The sequence below is a fragment of the Microchirus variegatus genome (assembly GCF_963457635.1).
Source record: "Microchirus variegatus genome assembly, chromosome: 6".
NCBI lineage: Eukaryota > Metazoa > Chordata > Actinopteri > Pleuronectiformes > Soleidae > Microchirus > Microchirus variegatus.
Window position 1 is genome coordinate 9,309,401 of NC_139807.1, and position 20,895 is coordinate 9,330,295.

The window sequence follows — 20,895 nt, forward strand, 5'->3', positions numbered from 1 at the left end:
TGCAGGATAATTTTAGACGTTTTTAAAGTAGGTCACATTTCACCATGACAACTGGGCATCTGACAAGAAACTGACCCACATGGTATTAAAAAGTTGTTTTAATCTAAAAACACACACTGTTTCATTGTTAATGTTAGGATGAGGTGATTCCACAATGGTTCACAGTCAAACTCACCTTGTTGGCCCACGACTCAGCCGCTCTTGCTCCGGACTCAAAGTAAGGCTTGGGTGTCAGCAAAGGCACTGGCTTAGGCGACAGAGCAGAGTGCGTGGACGGTGGCTCAGACGAGCGGGAGCGAATCTGGGGTCGCTGGTGCGAGGACGAATCTTTGGGAAACTCCTCGATTCGCGCCTCCAGCGTGGACGTGTACTTTGGAGGTGGAGCGGACTGCTGCCGCAGAAATCTCAGGGGTCCGTTGGGGTCCTCGTCAAAGGGGTCTGGGGTCGTCGGGGAGGCAGAGAGGGAGAGAGGGAAGGGTAAGCCGGGGAAGGAGGGGTCGGCTGAGATGCTGCGATCCAAGATCTTTGGCAGCTGCAGACGCTCCAGGACAGCGTCGCTGATGGAGAAGCGCTGGGCATAACGGTGGAGGATGGCTGACGCCTCCTCTGGGGTTCTGGCTCTTCTGTAGGCATCACGCAGCTCCTCCTCGCGACGCTCTCTGGTGACACAAGGAGAGAAGGAACACAGGGGATAAAGGTCTGTCTTGAGATGTCTGATGTCATATTCTGACAAACTACTGGATAAGTTCCAGTTAAGAGGATCTTTATTTACCAACAAACTGCCTCACAAGCAGATAGGACTGCCTGTTGCTTTTGACTGAATAACGTTTATGGAATATATGAGGACTTCAATCTATTATTCAACTACACTCATTCATTGTAAAATTCAAGTTCCTGTTTCACTCCCCCCTGTGAGAGACCTACTTAATTGAACTCCATGAGGAGTCGCTGTCACCCTTGTGCCTGCTACTAAGAATTAGGCTGTATATCGAGTTCTCTTCCATGACACAGATCTACTTTTTCTAACTACGCTGCCATCGCTTTGTACTCGGTTTCTAAGCAGGATTCCACTCACTTGTCCTGCACAATCTCTCTGTACGTCTTGATGCTTCTCCTCCTCTGCGAGACACAGGTGTCTCCAGTCAACAGCTGCTCCATCATCTTCCTCTCCTCCTCCTTCTTGATCAGATCCTGAGAAACACTCCTCCTCCGATTTTTCCACTTCGCCAGGTCCTGGACACAGACGAGCACACCATTGCCAGTGCATCAGAAGATACAGAAGAAAGACAGCAAGAAAGGATGGTTGTGATGTGAGCGCTACAAAAACAGCTGTGGCACAAGTGAACTGATTTAGGTTGTATAAGTGGAGCACAGCAAGATCATTTTTCACCCTTTGGGCATCAAGAAAAAAAAAGCATAAAACTGATGAACTGCAGAGGGAAGGAATACGTAGTTCAGATGAAACATGATTTTTATGAGACCTAAAAGTTATCTCACAGCAGGAACAAAGACACTTAAAGCAAATAAATGAATAAATACACACGGATGAAACAAATGAGACAAATCTGAGACACTTACATCCTGCCAGTGATCCTCCTCTTCCTTCATCTTGGTGTACTGATTGTGCATCAGCGCATGACGCACCTGATTATGGGGCTGCGTGATGGCCTCCTCTTCACCACGCATGTCGATCATACTCACACTCCTGAGGAGGAGGCAGAGAGAGAGAGAGAGGAAAAAAGAGACAAAGAATATGAATGACGACAAGAAGGTTAGTTACGGTGAGAAACGGCACTGATAAATCACTTTCCAACTTAGCTGTGAAAACTGTTAAAATAACTGTGAACACATTGAGATTTCCTTTTGTAAACCATCAAAAAAATAACTTGAAAGCAGAAATCAGTTCAGTGAGGTGTGTGGTTTAAAGAAGTAATGAAAACTGTGTAAAGATAAACTCATGCTAATCCATCACATTCTAGATCCAATACAACATCCCAATCTCCGGCTCCTCAACACAAATCAAACAGAAGTGCACTGGTTAAGTTTTCATGTCACATTTTAAAGTGCAGTGCAGGCAACAATCTGAATAGTTTTTTTCATAGTGGAGAAAACAAGTTACAGAATGTTAACATTGATCATTTCTTAGTTAAGTGAGTCATGTTACAGCATTCATTACAGACAAGACACTTAAGTGCAATCTTAGTTAGAAACATGCAGCTCAACTGATCATTGGGTGTCGTGATTCTTTTTCCTCATTGTTAGATTCAGAAAAATTAAGCAAAAATATTTGGATATTGTTTGGTTAAACACAACCACAAAAAAGAGAGATTGAACTACGGCAATGTTTCACAGCAAAAATCCAAGATTAAGAAAACAAAGACTAGTGTGTGATTAATAATACACTGCCATGCAAACAGGGTTTTCTGACCTTAATCTGAATATTCTTTCCCAAAATATGCAACAAAAAAAACACATGAAGCAACTCAATGTCATTTGCATTATGTAAATAAAACAATTAAAAAAACAATTGGCAAGTCATGTAAACATAATCTGAATAATGTCTCGTTTAAAATTGAGTACAATATTCATATTATTGGTGTATTGAACCCTGTAAATTGAATACTAAACAAATACCTGCTCCTCCACATTGTTCTTTCGCATGCCCTGGAGTCGTCGGCGAGTATGTGTTTCATTAGTGATGGGAAGTCGGGAGGGAAACGGAAATGGTCGTGTTACGTGAAACATGCAGCAGCTTGGCAGAAGCACTAATGTGATGTCGCAGCAGCGCAGTTTAGTCATTTCCCCTCCGCAGCTACCGCTGCAGGCGCTGAATAAATCTGAGAGGAAAGAGCTGCGTCCAATAATTTTCTTTGAAAGTGTCTTGTTACGACACTTTAGATCGAGTGGAGAGTTTGGGGACATAAAAGCAGAGTGACAGACATGCTCTTCGCCTTAGGTTACTTTTATTAAACTATTAATTGATATGTGATTCAAGTAGTAAAAAAAATAAAATCTATATGAGCTTTTTAAATGAGGTCATAGACCAAACTGAACATAATTACAACTTTTGACAAACTGAATTGATCCCAACTCTTTTGATGGAACTAAAGCTCCAACTTAGAGCACTGATTAAATTGATTCCAACATTAAAGAGTTGTAATTTGCTGACAGGACCTTGAAGAAAAACCCCAAAACAACTCAAAACTCTTTTGTCAGCATGTGAAATTTTGTCAAACGTATCAAAAAAAGCTCTTTAAATGAATTCACCCGTTCAGCAGATTTCTTTTTTTCGCCCCACTTGAATCAATAAAATAAAACGATTAAAAACGAGATTAACGAACAGGGTTTGTTTTATAAGCGCAGTCAGTGCCAGACAGCCGGACGCCACTAAAAGACAACTTACTGTGAATCGTCTGACACACTATCTGTGCGGCTGAATCTACGGAGAGCAGAGAGTTAGAGAGAGATGGTGAGGTCACAAATGAACACAAATGAGACAAACTTCACTCCTGAATGTTACACACAGCCATGTAATACATGATTTTCAGCTTTTGATGAACGTCATGATATGATTTCAAATACTTGAAGTCTGTGTGTGTGTGCGAGGAGGCAGATGGACTTGTCGGTTTATACGAGTCTCAAACCAAGCACAAGGGGGCAGTCTTATCCAAAACACAGCTATGACTGAGCAGAGGCCATTTACTGCAGCACTGCATACATCCCAAAAAAACACAACAAAAGAAACAAAACACTGCTGGCATACAACAGATGTATATATTATATATATATATATGCAATCATCTGAACTGTAGTAAAATATTTTAAAAAATAAGCACATGCATCATTCATTAGACGACACAAGAGCAACATCTGCTCCTTTGTGTGACCATCACATATTTGTGGGTTCAGGCCTGAACCCACAAATATGTGTGTTGTCTCTGTGACGTCACATGGGTGTGAGACAAAGTGTGGTCCATGGTTGGTCACCACAAGAGAAGACTGAGCTTAAATTTGAAGGTGGCTCAGGACGGCTGCCTTACAGTATTCTATATGTGCTCCACTGTAAGAGGATGGCTGTCTGCGATGCATTAAAGCTGCAGTAGGCAAACTGTGACTGGTCAAAGTCTCCCCTCAAAGATCAGATACTGCACAGTGTCAACATATTTAAATCATGTTATTTTTTATGTTGTTATTGCGGAATTACTGATGAATTACTTCCTAAATTCGCTGTCTTACAGAAAAAGACCAACAATGGACCACTTGCATTTATATGCATTTTAAAATTAGAAGAATTACACCCATTTTCTTTTTTATTATCTTCTCTTTAGATGAACTTTAATTGAACATCAGTGGGAATTATCCTCCAACTGTGTCTCATGAAAACATCAAAAGGTTTCCATCCAAGTCCATGCATAGTTAATGAAAAAGTACATCCTCAAACTTTTTTAATTTCCAAATGTCTTAAAAGCAAAATAAATAAATAGCAAGACAGTGGAGAAAAATACATGTTTTCAGAGTTTCCATGCATTTTTTCTTTTAACAATTAAAAATAATGACTTTGCATTCATGCGATCCTTAGATAGTTAAGTCATCCGTGCTCGTAGTAACATTGCTGCTGCCATTGGTCAACGTCACATGCTTGGATGGCTTATGCAAAGGAATCATGGGAAACTGAGTTTCCTTGCAGTTAATTTGTTTAGATTTAGTTCGATTTAGTTGTTTTCATTAAAAATGTAGTGTAGTTGCTGGACGGGGCTCACGTTGCTGGAAGATTGCTGTCCAACCAAGACATCCCTCCTTGCGGGTCGTCACTTTCACTCAGTGCCCTGCCCCTGCATCTGCCTGTACTGGCTGTTTCTTTTGAGGTCGTTGCCATGGCAGCGGGCACTGAAAGCAGGTGGGAGGGACTCAGGGTGGCAATGCGTTTAGGAGAGGCCAGCAGTCGACACACCTGCTTCTCCTCTTGGTCTAAGTCTGCGACAGGTGGCGTGCCAGCGACTACCATCCTCACTCTAAACTCCTCCCTCTCTGGCGTCCCTCCCAACGCTGCCATGGCATTTCCGTTTCCTGTCAGATTTGTTGGCGAGCGACGGAAGAGTTCCTCCGAGCAGGAGCGAGCTGGACTGCTGTGGGGAGCAAAGCAAACTAAAAACATACTGCAGTGTGGTTATCATCACCAATCATCAGAGAGCCTCTTGCTCACAAAGCAGTCATAGCAGACTGATGTGAAAGCAAATTGGAGCCACAAAGCCAAAAAATAAAAGGAAGAATATCACAAAATTATCTTTTCTTTGTCAACATTTGATGAACAGCTAGTGAAGCTTATTATTGGACTGCACACTGCCAGAATGTGTGGTAGGGAGAGAGAGACTGGCCAGCTGCCGACGGTTAAGGGGCTAGGCTTCATTTCCAGCCTGCTCAGGGTCAGGAAAGGAACAAGGTCTCATTTCCTTACATCCTGAGGGTGGATCGGCCTATTCATGTTCTCAGCGGTTTTTACTGTATGTGTGTGTGAATGTGTTTGTTTGTGTATGGAGGTCTGAGGAATTTTTGGCAGCAATTGTGAGGGGGAAAAGGTCAAGTGCAAATAAAAACGGGAAGTACAAAGCTATCAATTGCGTTTCCGCGGTTACCTTTTGTTTTTCTTGATTTTTGATTTTATCAACTGAACTGAATGTGTCTTTTACGCTAAATGTGTGGTCAGCTAATGAGAAATATTACCCACAAATGTCTGGCCTTTCTGCTAAGGATCATAAAGGTTTGCGGCTAATAAAAGGGCTGGATATACAGTAAGCTCCACTCTTCCATAAAAATAAACTGAAATAAACATCTCAGCATGTTTTTCTCATAAAAAATAATGTGATGATACATGAAATGTAATACACTGACGTGAGAAAATGTTTTTTTTTTTTTTATCATGACTACACACAAATTCCACCGTAGTTTCCCTGCTGAACATGTTATTGAGTAATGTAGCCCATTCACAAGCATCCTAGAAATCCCATGTGTTCCTTGGCACACATTTAAAAAGAAGATTTAAAGTCGGATTTCCACTGAGGATCCCTTCACTGTATTGAAATGCTGACAATCCAGTCAATGTCTTTCACATCAGTGCCAGAAAAATGCTGGAAACTGCTGGAAAAGCTGGTGCGTGACTGTAACAGCTCAATAATAGCACCGTGAATGAAACATCTGCCTGAAAAACACTAAAACACTAAAAACTGACACGCTTTTGAAGAAGAAACTCGCAATCGCACATCTCACTGCATCCTGACAGCTAATAATCCTCACCTTGTTGCCTGACCACTAGTGTAGAATGTGTGGCTATGGCCAGACCTGCTGGGTTAAGACCTTGTATAATAAACAATGTGTTCCTCTTGCCGATTCCCTGTTATCCTGCTCAGGGTAAGAATAGCAGTGGAAGTAATGATCTGGAAATGACGGCACCAAAGAATAAAAGGAGGTCGCATGAAAAACACCAGATGCTGAAATTAGAAATGTTTTCTGCCAGATAATCAGTCCTGATGAAAAAGTTTCACACAGAAACTGATGTACGAGGTTCTTTTGGTGCAAAGCGATGGCCTCAGAGAGGCCATTATTTTTTGCTTCCTCTGCAGCCATAAAACACAGTAAATGACAGGTTTTGAATTAGAGAAACTACAGTATGAGTGTTATATACCTATAGATTGCTGGTATTTGGGAACGGGGGAAAAAAAAGAAAAGAAGTGAAGGTAAAGACCTGTACTCTGATGTGACTGTCAGGTGAGTCTCCGTGTGAGGCTCTGCGTGGGGCTGGAGGAGGCTACAGTGCAGAGGCTCACTGTTCCTCCTGCTCGCAGAACGGATTTCAGTGCAAGGTGTGGATGCAGTAAGCTCCCCTTCCTCCTCATCCTCTACTCTCTGATGGTCCACATGAATCTGTGTGTGAGGTTCAGGGGGCAGGGTGGAGTGTGGAGTTTGGGTGTCTATCCTAGGGTTGCCATTTGGACTGTTACGCCACATATTCACACACAGAACACAACGGATAGGAAGGTGTAATTACAGTGGATTGGGATTAGCAACGACAAGACAGTCACGCGATGTGGGGAAACACACAGATAAGGTGATGGATGAGTGGGTTCACATGAGGAAAAAGGAGGCAAAAGGGGAAACAACAGTCAAATGTACAGGGAGAAAATGGAGAATGAGGGAAAAAAGAGAAAAAAAAGGGAAAATAATACATACAATATGAATTTACATGTGCATTTTGATGTAACTTATGATTGATGAATTCAACAATGGGGGAAATGAAAGCAGCACACTGATTCCCTACTGTATTTCCACCTACTCACAGCGTTTCTCCTGCTGTCCTGAAATACATTATCCAAACCACAAAACATCAGCCCGCTTAAGTCCCAGCTCTCCCTTAAACTAGTCGCACCCAAGACAAACGGTGCAACCACTGACGCAACAGCTGATCAAAGCAGCATTATGGAAATCATCTGATCCAGCAGAAATCTGAAACGTCCACAGGGAGTTTCACTCCAAATCAAATGCTTCATATAGAATCCCAGCACTCTTGCACACATGACATGCCAAACCAACATATACCACAAAGACGTTTAAGTTTAACTGTCTCATTTTTGAATGTGTGGGGATTTTCACACTTTGGTTCAATCAGAGTCAGAAGCAAATGAAAACACACATATGGCCTCCATCAGCCATGCCCTTCTCTACAATACTGGAAAGAAAAATAATCAAACACTGATGGTTTTTATTCCAGACAGCTGCACCTTGAAAAAGTATATTAAAAAATGTGGGAAAACACAAAACAAAATAAATAAAGTGTCCCCGTATAGAAAGTTTGTGAATGTACGATTTTAAGTGGAACCCAGAAAACTCTTCCCGTGCATTAGGGCATAGCTAATGGAAATCCTGATAAATAAACTAATCTAATTTTGTCATTTTTGGTGGCAAGGGTAGTGAGATAATTTCCACAAAAAATGACTTAAAATGAATTTAAGTATATCATCAGAACAGTGGGGTCATCACTTAAAATAAAATTAAATAAAACTTCCCACACTTTGTTTAATCACCACATAAATAACTACACTGACCTTGCTTTACATAATAATTTTAAAGCATTTCTCATTGCAGTCACACTCACCTGAAAGGTCTGTCTCCCCCTATAGGCGACGTGGCAGTACTCCAGCTCTTGCGTCCTCCGTCCTCTTTGTCATTTTTCTTTTTGCGCAGCGGCGTGGGCATGTATCCACTCTGGTTGCTCTTGTTGGGCAGGTACTGGTTGAAGGGCATAGCGGTCCGCGGCTCGCTAACGGACGTCCGACGTGCCAGCATGTCGTCTTTGCGGATGTCGGGCATCTTTCGGAGGTTGGGACCGTCGGATTCCGAGTCGCTGCCACGACCTGTTCGGAGGGGGAGAGGGGATGAAGCAGCGAATTAATTAATGGCCTCACAATGACATTAGTGTTCACATCATTGATGGGTCACTGTGTAGCTGATTTGATTGCAAGCTCAAGCGCAAGTGTTGGCTTAACCCTTTGACTCAAGTGACTGTACAGTTTACATAAGCTCATGTACATATTAGTGGTTGACTGGTAATTAATTTTTAAAAGGCTGATAGAACAATGATAGCAGCACAAAATAGCTATTAGTATATCAATTGCCCGATAGCCCGTAACCCCCTTATAAAATAGCATCAGACAATAAAAAAATTCCAGTATAATGATGTTAAAGAAAATTTGCAAATACAGTAGTCATCATTACAATAATATATGAAGACTGTTTTATAAATTATAGCACTGAAGTAAAAAATAAGTATATTTCCATTCTCCAATTGTGTTTCTTTAGTGGACTGCATGCTTGTATGCAAACATGATGAAATTCCCAAGTTTCATTGAATGCATCGCTAAGCTCAACATGCTGTGGACTCCATATTGCTCACACTCGCTCTCATGCAGTGGATCTTTCATAGATCCAGCAGTGGATCTTTCATAGAGAAATCTGTGTTGTTTTGTTTCATAAAATCTTTATACAGTTTTTTTGTTATCAATCATTGGGAGAAATTCACACACACAACAAAAGTGGCCTTTAAATGAGCATAATTAGTACTACATGTGCTTCTAGCCAGATCATGCAGAGTGGTGACGTCCACATGACGGATGGAGGCCATTGCCTGCCATCAGAGGTAGGTGTGCCGATGCCAAAATGTTGTAAAACTTCCTCTCAGAGCCAATTAATCGATCGATGATATGCAGCTAATGATTAGTTAAACACCTCGAAAGAGATTTTGCTTCTATCTGCTCTGACAAAAAGGCCACAGACTAAAAGCTTAATATTAAATACACCTGCAATTTAAAAGCATCAAAGAGGTGTAATTCAGGGGCACTGCTGCCTGATCCATTGATTTTCTTCAGCTTGACGCTACGACAAACAAGCTATGATTACTGGAAAACAACCTTAAGGTGACGCACAACTCATAAAGAAGCAGCAGTTGCAAGAAGACAGGTTCATAATATGAAGAGCTGCTGCTAAACACATGATAGCTACCAGGTGAATGTTAATTATTTAATAAAACGTATATATATGGCAATTAACCCGACTACACAGGTTAGATATACTACGTAAGTAAAGGCAACAGAGTCTCTAATGTTCGCTAATGTTTTGTGAATGATAATGTCTTTTGAAAATGTCTATGATTCCCTTTTAAGACTACCTGAGTGCAAAGAACCATCCAAGTCATTATCAGAGAGACAGACAGATGCAAAAAAGTAATGGAGGGAGTGAAACAAAGAGATAAAGACAAATACAAACAGAGCAGAGAAACATTTGGTTGTAGTTGTGGAAACACTTCGATTTCACTGAAATCCTACAGAATTCATCCCCAGGCTGTTACGTCATGCAGGTCTACAAAACATTATAGAGCGGTTACAGTGTTATTAGATGTGGTGCATTCCAGTGGTTGAACATAAATCAACCCAAAACAGGTTGAAGGCCTGATTTTTTCTTTCTTAGACAAAGCAAGTAACATAAATCATTAGTAAATGTGTATTGTGCGGCTCGCCCTGACTAAATTCTAGCCTGCAGTTCGGAAACAATTCACTTAGGATGCCACGGCGTCTGTCTGTGTCAGATTTTAAAAGACGTTGTTGGAACTTTAATGTCAGTGCAAACACCTGGCTCTGCAGGAGTGCATCGCTCAAGGACTTATTTTCCTGCCTTTAAGTCTTAAATTCCTCTGCAAGATGTTGAGAGTATAAACAAAAATAAAAGGGAAGCTGAGGTTCAAAGAGCAGATTGCATGTTTATAATTCCAGGGATTGAACAATCATTTCCACCATAATTTAGGTGGAAATGATTGTTCACTGTTCTAATTCATTCTATTCCAGATTCAGTAACGTCAAAGTGAAGAAACAGACACCTGCAGCTATACCAAAGGCCTTCCTTGATGTTCCACACATGTGCTACTGGAATTCCCCACCCCACAGATGCATGTGTACTCAATTTATGGCCGATAAATGTATGACTCAATTTCTATGTTTCCCAACCAGATCAAACTAAAAAAACTTTCCACTGGATTAGAAGAGATACATGTGGACGCAACCGGAGCTATCAGTGGAAATAAACGTCACATTTTGAACTCGTGAAATCCTATTTTTCTATGAATAGAATTGAAAAAAACAAGGTCCCAAAAAAGGCCTTGAGGCTCAATTATGACTCTTTACCCATCAGTTGGAAACATGAGTGACTTTGCCATCGGAGTCCATTCATCTTCAAAGAACAACACGACTATGAGGGGGTGATCTGCGTCTCATCGCACACATGGTAACACTGAAGTCTGAACTTTTATCGTGGGTCAGTGCCATATACTGTACCGGAGCTTCAAAGACTGTTATTTACATCAATAATCGTCAACATCCAGTCATGGTAAAGGAAAAGTCAAAACTGTGGAGTGCACTTCAATATTCTTCAAAGTGACTGAGAGGCTGGAGCAGAAACACAAATGAAGAGTGACAGTGATTCCCTTAGAAATTCTGAAAGTGATGACACATTCTAAATAATATAAACTTTGGGTCTTATTCATATCAAAATTATTCTTTTAAGCACATCATGAAGCACAGATGCACTGTTTTCTGATCTAGGGCTACAGTGCAGTGTAGAAGAGCTTTGAAGAAGCCCGGGTTAGTTTACATTCCTGTTGAATCAAAGACAGCTAGGCTCGTTAAAAAGTAACTTCTACTTTTGGGAGCTGTTACTGGGGCTGACCTTTGTGATCTACAGTATAAGCATGGAGTCGAGTGAAACCCAAACCGACGCCTGTTGTTTGGGAGCAAACTCGAAGAAGGCAAAGCAAGAAAGGATTTGGAGGAAGGAATTTACACGATGTGGGAAGCACCTCAAACCTGGGATGAGAGGATGAGCCCGGGGATAAAAGCACAGGGTAGATCTTACTGAGAGTGTGAAGACGAAGAAAGCCTAAAGCAGACCCCGTTTTATCTATTTCAGTGTTTCTTCTAAGAGACCGACTTTTTAGAGTCGACATACCATCTTCATAATATGATAAAAGCAAATGTGCTCATACTATAATATTTCTGACAATTTTACTTGCCATGTCAGTGAAAAACCTGCTACATTGTATTCTATAAAATCCTTGAGAAGATCTATCTTAGTGCTATCACAAAGCTTATTCTTTCAAACAGTGGGTATCATTCAACCCAGTTAGAAAGAGGACAATGCTGGGTTTTTACTATTCAAGCACCAGAAGCACAGAGTGCCTGATTTATAAGAATCCATCTACAAACAAAAGAACATCATCAATATTGAATTTCTTTCACAGATCAAATTTAATTTTTTTTTCTCCACTCTAACTGCTGTCAGAGGGAAGTCAACTTACATGTCTGAATCGGGAAAGGGAAATCTGCCTAAGAGCCTGTTTGAGTGTATTTTAATAAATTGATACTCTTCCTCAGGGTGTATTCGTGGTCATCTGTGATTGGTTGATAAATGCATTGTTGCGCTTTCCTCACTTCTCTCACCTGTGCCCTCCAGGGTCTGATCTGAACAACAACAATATGCAAACTGCAAAGTTAGCTGTAGGATTTTAGAAATATGATCCAGCGTGCAAATCTGAAACCGCCAAGGCAGAGGTGTAGGTTTTGACTAACAAGCCTCTTTATTCTTCTAAACCAGCAACTTCTCTCTCTCCCTCCTCATTTTTTCATCAGTTTGCAATATCCTTCATTTGACTCATGGAAACACGAGCTTCACAACATGACTAATCAGTTGTGGTTTACACATGTTGGTGGAGAGACCACAGTCGTTTTATTGGTTGCACAATAAGAGCAGGAGGTTTTCATTAACGCCTTTTTTCAGCTTTGATTTCTGGTCTGTAGATGCTACCCTGGAAATGATTTCATCCTTATTAACCTCTGAACATCAGTCAAAAAGAAGTTTGATGTCCCTGTTTTAGAATGAGAGGAGATGTACATAATGTGCTTGTGAATTGTCCTATACGTTTTGGGGGGTGTTTTTGCAATCAAACATCAACTTCCCCAACAACTGGTTTCTTTGTTGGACTGTTGACAGCAGCTCAAGATTCAGATAACAGAAGCTTTCTTTGCACTTCCCCTCAAACAAAACAAAAATGCTCCAGGGCAGGATGCGCCGCTTTCCCAGCATGCACTTAAGAGAAGAAATGTATGTTACGTTTTGTCACGACTGCTGCTGCAACAATGTTTATACGCTTTGGTTTATGTTAATTAAAAAAAACAACAGTTGAACGCATTAAATTGTGCAAATTGTATGTGACCTTATTGTTGAGGTTGCGTATTGCACGGTTCATCGGTGCAGACTATAAGTGTGCATTGATTTCTTCCACTTTAAAACCCAAATGTACACAAATGTAAGGAATAATTGATTTTAAGGGAGAAATATAGGGACTTGCCGTAAGTGTAGCAGTACTGAAAAGTCTTAATTAAGTGGCTTATGTTGTGTGGGAGGTGCACAGTAGATAATTATGTGCACATGACTCAGGAATAGAGCATGAAAAAGAAGGTAAAAGTCAACTTCATTGTTTGGGGTTTCAGATTAGTGCTAAAAAAAATCTAATCGTTGGTGTAGATTTTTATAGTGATAATGTCATACATTGATTTCTGCTTTTGAACACAAATATATTGTTAGAAGTACTGTTATTTTTAAATCACAGAGCCCGATTAGACTACTGAAATTCAAAATAAACAGCCTAGAAGTTGATCAGCCTATTGAAAGTAATTAACATGTGATCCATCAGAGGGCGCTGAGAGCGCAGCTTAACCTCAGATCCATTTTGATTGCCTTCCTGTTGTTATGTTGCTCTCAGGACTGTGGTGTTTATCTTTTTTTTGCAATGAAAATGGAGGACAAAAATAGCTGAATATCTTCAAAGGAATAGGAAAACTTGCTTTTAAGAAAAAAGTGACAGCCCTAATATCTGAACACTGGCTCATACATAAAGTCTATCGACACAAACAAGTATGAGCTGAACTGTTGCAACAATAACATTACATCAAGTCTCAAGTATTCAGGTTTCATCACCACTGACAGAAAACACAAGTCAAAAAGCTTCCATTCATACGACCACACCTCTTTCTCTCCCTTCTTCATCTCTTCTCTTTACTGTCACTCATTTAATTTCAGCACTTCAAGACTCATCATACAGCTGTAACCCAGGACAACCAGCACACAAACAAAACATGCTTTTGTATGGAAAAAAAATGTCCATACATACTTTACATAAACACATGAATTAAAAAGGATGCAGAAATTAATGAAATGGCCGCAAAATAAAGACGTATATATAGAATAAAGGTTCATCGATATTAATTGTTGGAAGAGATGAGACTCAGGGAAGATGATGAGCAGAGAAAGGAATGTTGTACTAAATATATTAAATTAGAAACAATGGCTCTGATCGTCAAGTGCTGGTGTGTTCGTGACTGACCTCTGACCTTCTAACAAAGATTGTCCTTTTACAGAAACAAACATGGAATGTGCAACCAAGATTTCACATTGTGCAGAATCCCTTTTACTAATATTTTTTCATAGTCAGTTTTATGATACAATGGGGAGTAAAGAGGTGGTGACGCAGCCAAACATTAAAAAAAAAAAAAATCTCACAGTTGAGACATATTGACATTAATATAACAAAGCATTTGCTTTTTCTCCTCACAGGCCACAGCTGTGTTGTATAAATAAGAAATAAAGACCGTTTGGTCTGTTTGAAAACAAACTGACATGCAATTATAAATCAGATCCTTTTTTTGGATTCAACAACTTTCATCACTTCAATCAGACTTAATCATCCCCAGGAGAGAAAAATAAACAAAAAATAAACAATGTGTTTGTTGTGTTTAATGTCACCTGACACAGTCACAGGATGGTTGTGTTAACATGACATAGCAAAACCAGATGTGACACACTTTCTGAACTATAAACCATATAAACCTGACAAGAGCGACCTGAGGAAGAGTTATGCAGTTATGTAATAAACACAAGCAGCTTTTTAAAAGATGGATGTGAGTGATTAATAAAGTTAAAAAACACATGCACTAATTAGAGGAATGTTGTAGTTTCCTCATCAGGCCACACATACCTCCTCTAATCCTCCGTTCCCAACATTTTTCCAGTGAAGTGAAATGTGTTTCACTCAAAATTTGCATTTACCATTTATTGATACACCAATTTTTCCCATTTCCCTCAAGCATAAAAGCGACTTCATTTTCTGTTCCCACTCTGTTTTTTTCAAGCACTGTGGAAACCCACCTTGTGTGCTTGGGTGCGTTATTTCACTCTAAATAATACATTCAGAGGAGTTTTAAGAAGGACATCCCAGAACATACCTCATTCAATCAAATGTCATAAGACATATGGCTGAAGCTAAAATGAAACAATGGACATAAATTGATTTCTAAAGGGCAATGAGATCATTCACATTCCATTCTCAAATAGCGTTTGACTAACACTGAAGGTGTAGTCCTGCAAAAACATGGGGGGACGAATTTAAGTCTTTAACCACATTAGCACCAACAATAAGACAATGCACCTCATTTATCTATATTCTTTATCTGTACACCACAGCTGACCCAAACAAACAAGGCTGTACTGAATTACTTTCGTGAGACAAAGGGCTGCCACTGAAATGACAATGGCTATTGAAGCGATATAACCTGCAAGCTTATATTTTATAACATATAAATAGTGCCGGTTCTTACCATCGCTGCTGCAGCGGGCGACCGGGACGTCTGGCGACGGGGTTTGTCGTGAGCGCGAGCCGAAGGAGTCCAGGCTGTCAAACGAGTCCTCGCGGCCGTGGTGTGGTGGGGAGAGAGAGTCGCTGCGCTCGGAGTCCCAGCAGTCGATGTAGCCGCTGTCACGGATGCTGCGTTTGGGGCTCTCTGCCTCTTCTGCCTCCTAAATGTTTACACAAACGAGACGGTAAAGAAGAGACAAAATGTTTGGGATGAAAGTGAACCAAAAACAAATATTAGGAAATTCCCTCTGCATAATCTACTCAGTACAATCAATAACTGTTGCTTAAGTCTTTAAACTTGAGTTTTCCCCACCCACATTCACTGGAAACATCTTACAGTAACGCCGCATTCTTCCCACATCCATTTATCAATCATCCTCTGCATGTTCTTCTGCCTACATCCCCTCTTCATCACTCTCTCCTCACCCCCGTGACCCCTCCCTTTGTCCGTCTACAGCTGAAACATGTCTTTGCAGCTAATGGGAGGTGGGGAAAGGCCTTTCCTGTCTACAAAAAAGGCTTCCTCTTCCTGACCCCGCTACCATCTGTTATGCAACTCCCAAACCCCCTTGACAAAGTGTTTATTATGTTTCCAAGAAGGACCAAATACCATATAATGTCTGTGATTTATCGTATTGTCTAAACCTTGCATTGGTGAAGCAATGACATCACAAAGTTGCCCTATGATAGTGATTTTTGACCAAAAACACCAACACGATAATTTGTCTTTCACAAAGAAGTTTGAGTTAAGTAGGTAAGATTGGTGAGCGAGCATATATATATCCCTATAAATCCACATTTTTATTTTAATCACAAGCATGAGTCCAGACTGTAAACCACCTGTTCTCACCACCTTTATCCACAATCTATGGGTGTGACGTTGGTTCATAAATCTAAGCAGAATAACTACAGCTGAAAATTCACTTGCCTCCCCCTGCTTTTTAAATTATTTTAAATTTATATCCACATTTAACACATATTCCACATGAAGTGGTAAATGCCAGTTTCATCCTGAATATGTGCACCTGATTTTCTTTTCCTTTTTTTTTGTATCATAAAAACGTGGCGTTGTTTTGGTCAGCTTCAACTGTGGGAACATCTGGTAAAGTGGTTGTACCGAGTTGGCAGTAATTCCTCAGGTTTATAGAACAGCAGAGAAATGTCACATCATGGAATAAATTGCATGAGAGTGACATCATGGCTGTGAAAGTGCTGTTTTTACAAGTGTCTGTACGTCTGTGCCGGTTTGATTCTGTAGGGTGAATGAAACTAGAGCCCATCATAACCATGGAACATCACAGCAGCTGTTATATGATAAGATGGTTTCACCTACACTTAGCACAAATAATGCCATCAGTGCACAACCATTCCAGTATCAATGTCTTACTTCTTCACATTCCAGACTTCCAAATTCCACTCAACAAACAAACCTTTCGCATCTGTGACAGCAGGCCTTCAAACTCTTTCAGGTCCAGCGTGGGCCCGTTGTAGGAGGTACAGCCGTTGGCAGCACGACCCAACCAGTAGATGGTGATTAAAACCTTAAACGACAAAACAAATAAAGTCAGGTTATGAAACTAATGAGATTGTTTATTTTAGGCTTTTCAGGCCTTTACAGCAGACGAAGTCCAGAGAATTCAGCCCAATTAAACGCACTGTAAATCACCATGTATTAGCTATTATATATAGAGTAGGAATGGATAGGGCTTTATTTTAAATCTTATGCAAGTGTGCCCATTTATAACCCTCCCAGTTCAAATGTGAAAATTGATTAATTCCAAGTTAAATTTAAGCACATTTATTCAACTAAATCTTGTAAAACTACAGCATGTGATTACAGAACAAGCATGCCAGCGTATGAAATGACTCAGTTTCTTTTCTTGCACAGGTAAAGGTAACATTTTGTCCATCCTTGCTTGTACTGAAAGAAGGTAAAAGTGCATGAAGCAAAACACATGAAATCATTATCTACTTTGTTCCTTTCATTTATTTCTCCTACCAACCCAATACAAGGTGTTTCCTGCACATAATAATCCAGTCTCTTCTGAAGAAGTTGCACGTTAGCCAAGGCGTCCTGCACAAACATGACAGGAGTGAGGCATTGTTCCGACCTTGAAAACAGCCCACAGGCTTTTCTGATCAACCAGAGGGACCAAAGTAATTTATTTTTGGTTCTTCGTCTGCTTTGCCCTGGGTGTGTTCATGACAAGGTCAAATATCAACACTGTAACCCTGTAAAAATCAGCAGCTGAAGAACATATTGTGCCATGAATTAATGCTGAATGGGACTTAGTTCACACTAGTCAAGACTTTGAGTTGACAAACACCTAAAATGCAGAATGTACCATCAACTGTAGCCATAGGGGAGATCGCACAGAGCTGCACCTTTTAGCACTGCTGGCCAAGTGTTCCTGGCTATATTTACTGTGTCCATGTCAACCGGCACTCTACAGGGATTGCTTTGATAAGAAAGCTCAGCATGGCTTAATGTGTTTATTTCAGTCGTAGCGTCAGTGCAAACATCCTCCGTCATTTAAACACACTTCGAGGAAGAGCAAAGCAACTGGCTGAGAGATCAGAAGGAAACAAAGTGCTTTTGTGTTTGATGTGTTGAGGGGAAAATTTATCTTTTCCACCCTCTCTGAGCTGCAACTCATTCTGATCACAATGCAATTGTTGGTTCATGCACACCACAGCTCTGCATGTGTGAGCTTGCATTTCTCAACATAGATTCAGTTGCTAATTTACTTGTATAGTTTTAAAAACTTCTCACACTTTTGGCATAAATTAGGAAATGAGTGTGATGAGAACTAATTCCATCCATAATGAATGTGGTTACGTCACTGTAATTACCGCAGTCGCTGTGCTTTGCCAAAGTTAATAATCTGTGGTTAAGTTGAGGCTGAAAAAGCACCTGCTTAGGGCAAGGAAAAGATCATCATAACATCAACATCATCACCTGAGCTATAAATTTGCACAAAGCTGCAGGCTTCAAACACACGGGGAAATCCCCATCACAAAAAATCTGAAAAATGCAAAACAATGCAAACTGTGTTCACTGATGCTTCAATGCTTCCCTCCAATTTTTTGAAAAGTGCTATTAAACAGTAGCACCAATATCTACAACTCTTTTTTGCATTTATTTATTGTGCTTAATGAAGAAAATTTTGTTGAAAGGAGTATGAAAAATATTTGAATTTCACTTAAGAGACTACACATCTCACATCTCTTGACCAGTTGGGCGCATGGAAAAACGTGTTTTTGTATCAATTAATGCCCAAAACACTCCTGGTAAAAAGTCCAATAACGTTGATCCCTATTATTCCCATTATCGGGAAAATTTCACTCCACTGAGCAGTGCCGTGTATTGCTTCTCTGTCACCAACACAATGAACAGATTGGTGCCAGCTCCCACTGGAAGTGGGTCAGCAGCAATTGTGTTTCAGCTGCTTACTAGTGTGCTTTAACTGCATCAATATTGATTCCTTATTTGGTGCCCAACTACAATATTTCACAGCTGTGTGACCCCAAGTGATTTAGACATGCAACATGACACCACACAGCAAAACAACTGCATTAAAGCACAGACACCTTCAACAACCAAAAATCTAAACTAAACAAAAAAAACACACTGAAGACGATTTTTGACTGACGGTAATATAAACAAAGATGCTGACAGTGAAGTGATGCAGTGTCACGGCAGCTTTGCCACTTCAGTCTCAGCAGTAGTCTCTCTCCCTCTCTCTCTCTCTTTGACACAAGCAGAAAGACCTGTCAAAGAGGTTCCACTGCGAAACAACAATCATATCTTTGTTTCATGTCCAAACACCCTGAAGTAACGCAAACGCAAGAATGAACCTCAAAAAGCACCAAAAGTGTTGACAACACACACACACGTCCATGCAAGGCCACTTTCAAGCCCCTGTCACTATATGCAAACCTGCACTGCTCCATACACACATACATATTTCACTACACACATACACAGTCAGCATTCACAGTCATCTCATGACTACAGCTATATTCCACCCATTCATGCAAAACACTCTTTGTTTTAAAATCGCATCTGTTTGCCGAACACCTTGTTTTTCACCACATCAGCAAATTCCACCTGCTGCAGTTTCTTCACCTCTCAAAATGTGACGTGCAGCAACAAAACAGCTGCTGTCAAATCCCAGTCCTCAGCCTGAGTCTGCAGGATAAATCCACAGCATGTCGTAGTAGCCGTGGCTGCTGGGTATTTGTAGGCCCTGGTGCTTGAAAAATCTGGCTTTTACCGAGTGTAGCCGAGATTCCCCAGTGTGGAGTCAGCTGAAAGAGCTCGAGCAGCCCAGGACCAGCTCTGCAGCTCAACACATTCACTTGTGTGGTGCACAGCAGCATCACAGAGAGAGAGAGAGAGAAAGAGGTGGAGAGATGGGAGAGAGGGAGCCCTGCTTTGACTGCAGAGTGGGCCGGGCTACCATTCCCATGTGTTGTACTTCTTAAAGCAGCATTGTTTGAAGAAGGGGGGGAAAGGGATGGTGACAAACATGAGTGGAGACAGTGATCGGGACATAAAACTTAACAAACAAGAAAAGAAGTGCAGTGAAAACTCAGTAATTAATTAATAAAGTAAAAAAAGAAGTAAAATAAAACTGTAAAATAAGTTGGGGAATCATGTAGAGCAGGTATGAGATAAGAGCTGAAAAAGAGCAAAGATTACGCTGAATAAAGTTACAAATGGTTGATATCACATATTTGATGTATTAATTCAAACTATGTATCTGGCTTGAATATGGATTGGTCTGTAAATATGTGGCATCAGTGTGAGATCAGACAAGTCCACATCACTAAAGTGGTCCCACCACTAACACAGCGCTTTAGTTGGATATAAAATAGAGAAGAGTCTAAAAGTTGAAGCTAGAAAAGGCTGATAAAGTCCAGACAGAGGTGAAACAGGCAAGACAAGAGCAGCTGGAATAAAACATGACAACCACAGCATACAAACAAAGACTGGGCCATAATCACAGCTTCCATTCAAACATACATTTAGCACACAAACAAATTATCCCACTGTAATCCAGAAGCTTCACTTACATTCTTGAGTTTTCGGCTGCAGTCGCTTCCCCTGGGGAGAGGGAGACAGAAAGAGACAATGAGTTCTGTGGTTTATTTACTGTAATATATTAAAGTTTAACCACTGACACAGTTAAAGACACACAAAGTCCTTCAAATAAAATGCAAGAAAGCAGCAAAAACTAAATACCTAAAGCTGCTGTATTGCGCCAGTGTTTCATTCACAAAGACAACTCCTGTTTTTGACTCGGCGGCGCACGGATGCTTTGACTGCCAAGTGAACTTTGAGAGGTGCAGTGAAGAAACGCCACAGCAGTGGCCACTTAGCGCCACATGTGCTGCCAAAATGAAAAGATGTGGATCTTGCGGCTCGCCACTCGAAGCTATAAATGGGGAAGTGGAGCGAGGCAGCAGTCAGAAAGTGACCCCAACGCACACGATAAGGGAGGAAAGAGAGGCAGAAGAAGAGCACCACAAATATGCAAATCACCACCTCCATCACCATTAGAAGTCACAAGAGAAATAAAAGATGGTATTAGAAGCAAGAAATA

At 40.6% G+C, this 20,895-nt stretch overlaps 1 protein-coding gene across 2 annotated transcripts in view; it reads right to left on the minus strand.

Annotated features, from left to right (window-relative positions):
- Positions 1 to 20,895, minus strand: part of LOC310929123 (LIM and calponin homology domains-containing protein 1-like) — an 85,296-nt gene that overhangs the window by 16,273 nt on the left and 48,128 nt on the right. Inside the window, exons 5-13 of one of the 2 annotated variants that reach the window (XM_083891834.1) lie at positions 20,366 to 20,396; positions 16,717 to 16,827; positions 15,249 to 15,447; positions 8,147 to 8,405; positions 4,761 to 5,126; positions 3,404 to 3,439; positions 1,579 to 1,705; positions 1,076 to 1,233; positions 176 to 659 (exon numbers count right to left, since the gene is read on the minus strand). In XM_083891834.1, coding sequence (XP_083747960.1) covers positions 176 to 659; positions 1,076 to 1,233; positions 1,579 to 1,705; positions 3,404 to 3,439; positions 4,761 to 5,126; positions 8,147 to 8,405; positions 15,249 to 15,447; positions 16,717 to 16,827; positions 20,366 to 20,396 — 1,771 coding nt within the window. Of the gene's footprint in view, positions 1 to 175; positions 660 to 1,075; positions 1,234 to 1,578; positions 1,706 to 3,403; positions 3,440 to 4,760; positions 5,127 to 8,146; positions 8,406 to 15,248; positions 15,448 to 16,716; positions 16,828 to 19,415; positions 19,518 to 20,365; positions 20,397 to 20,895 lie in introns of those variants that run through there. The other variant, XM_083891835.1, reaches the window with a different exon arrangement.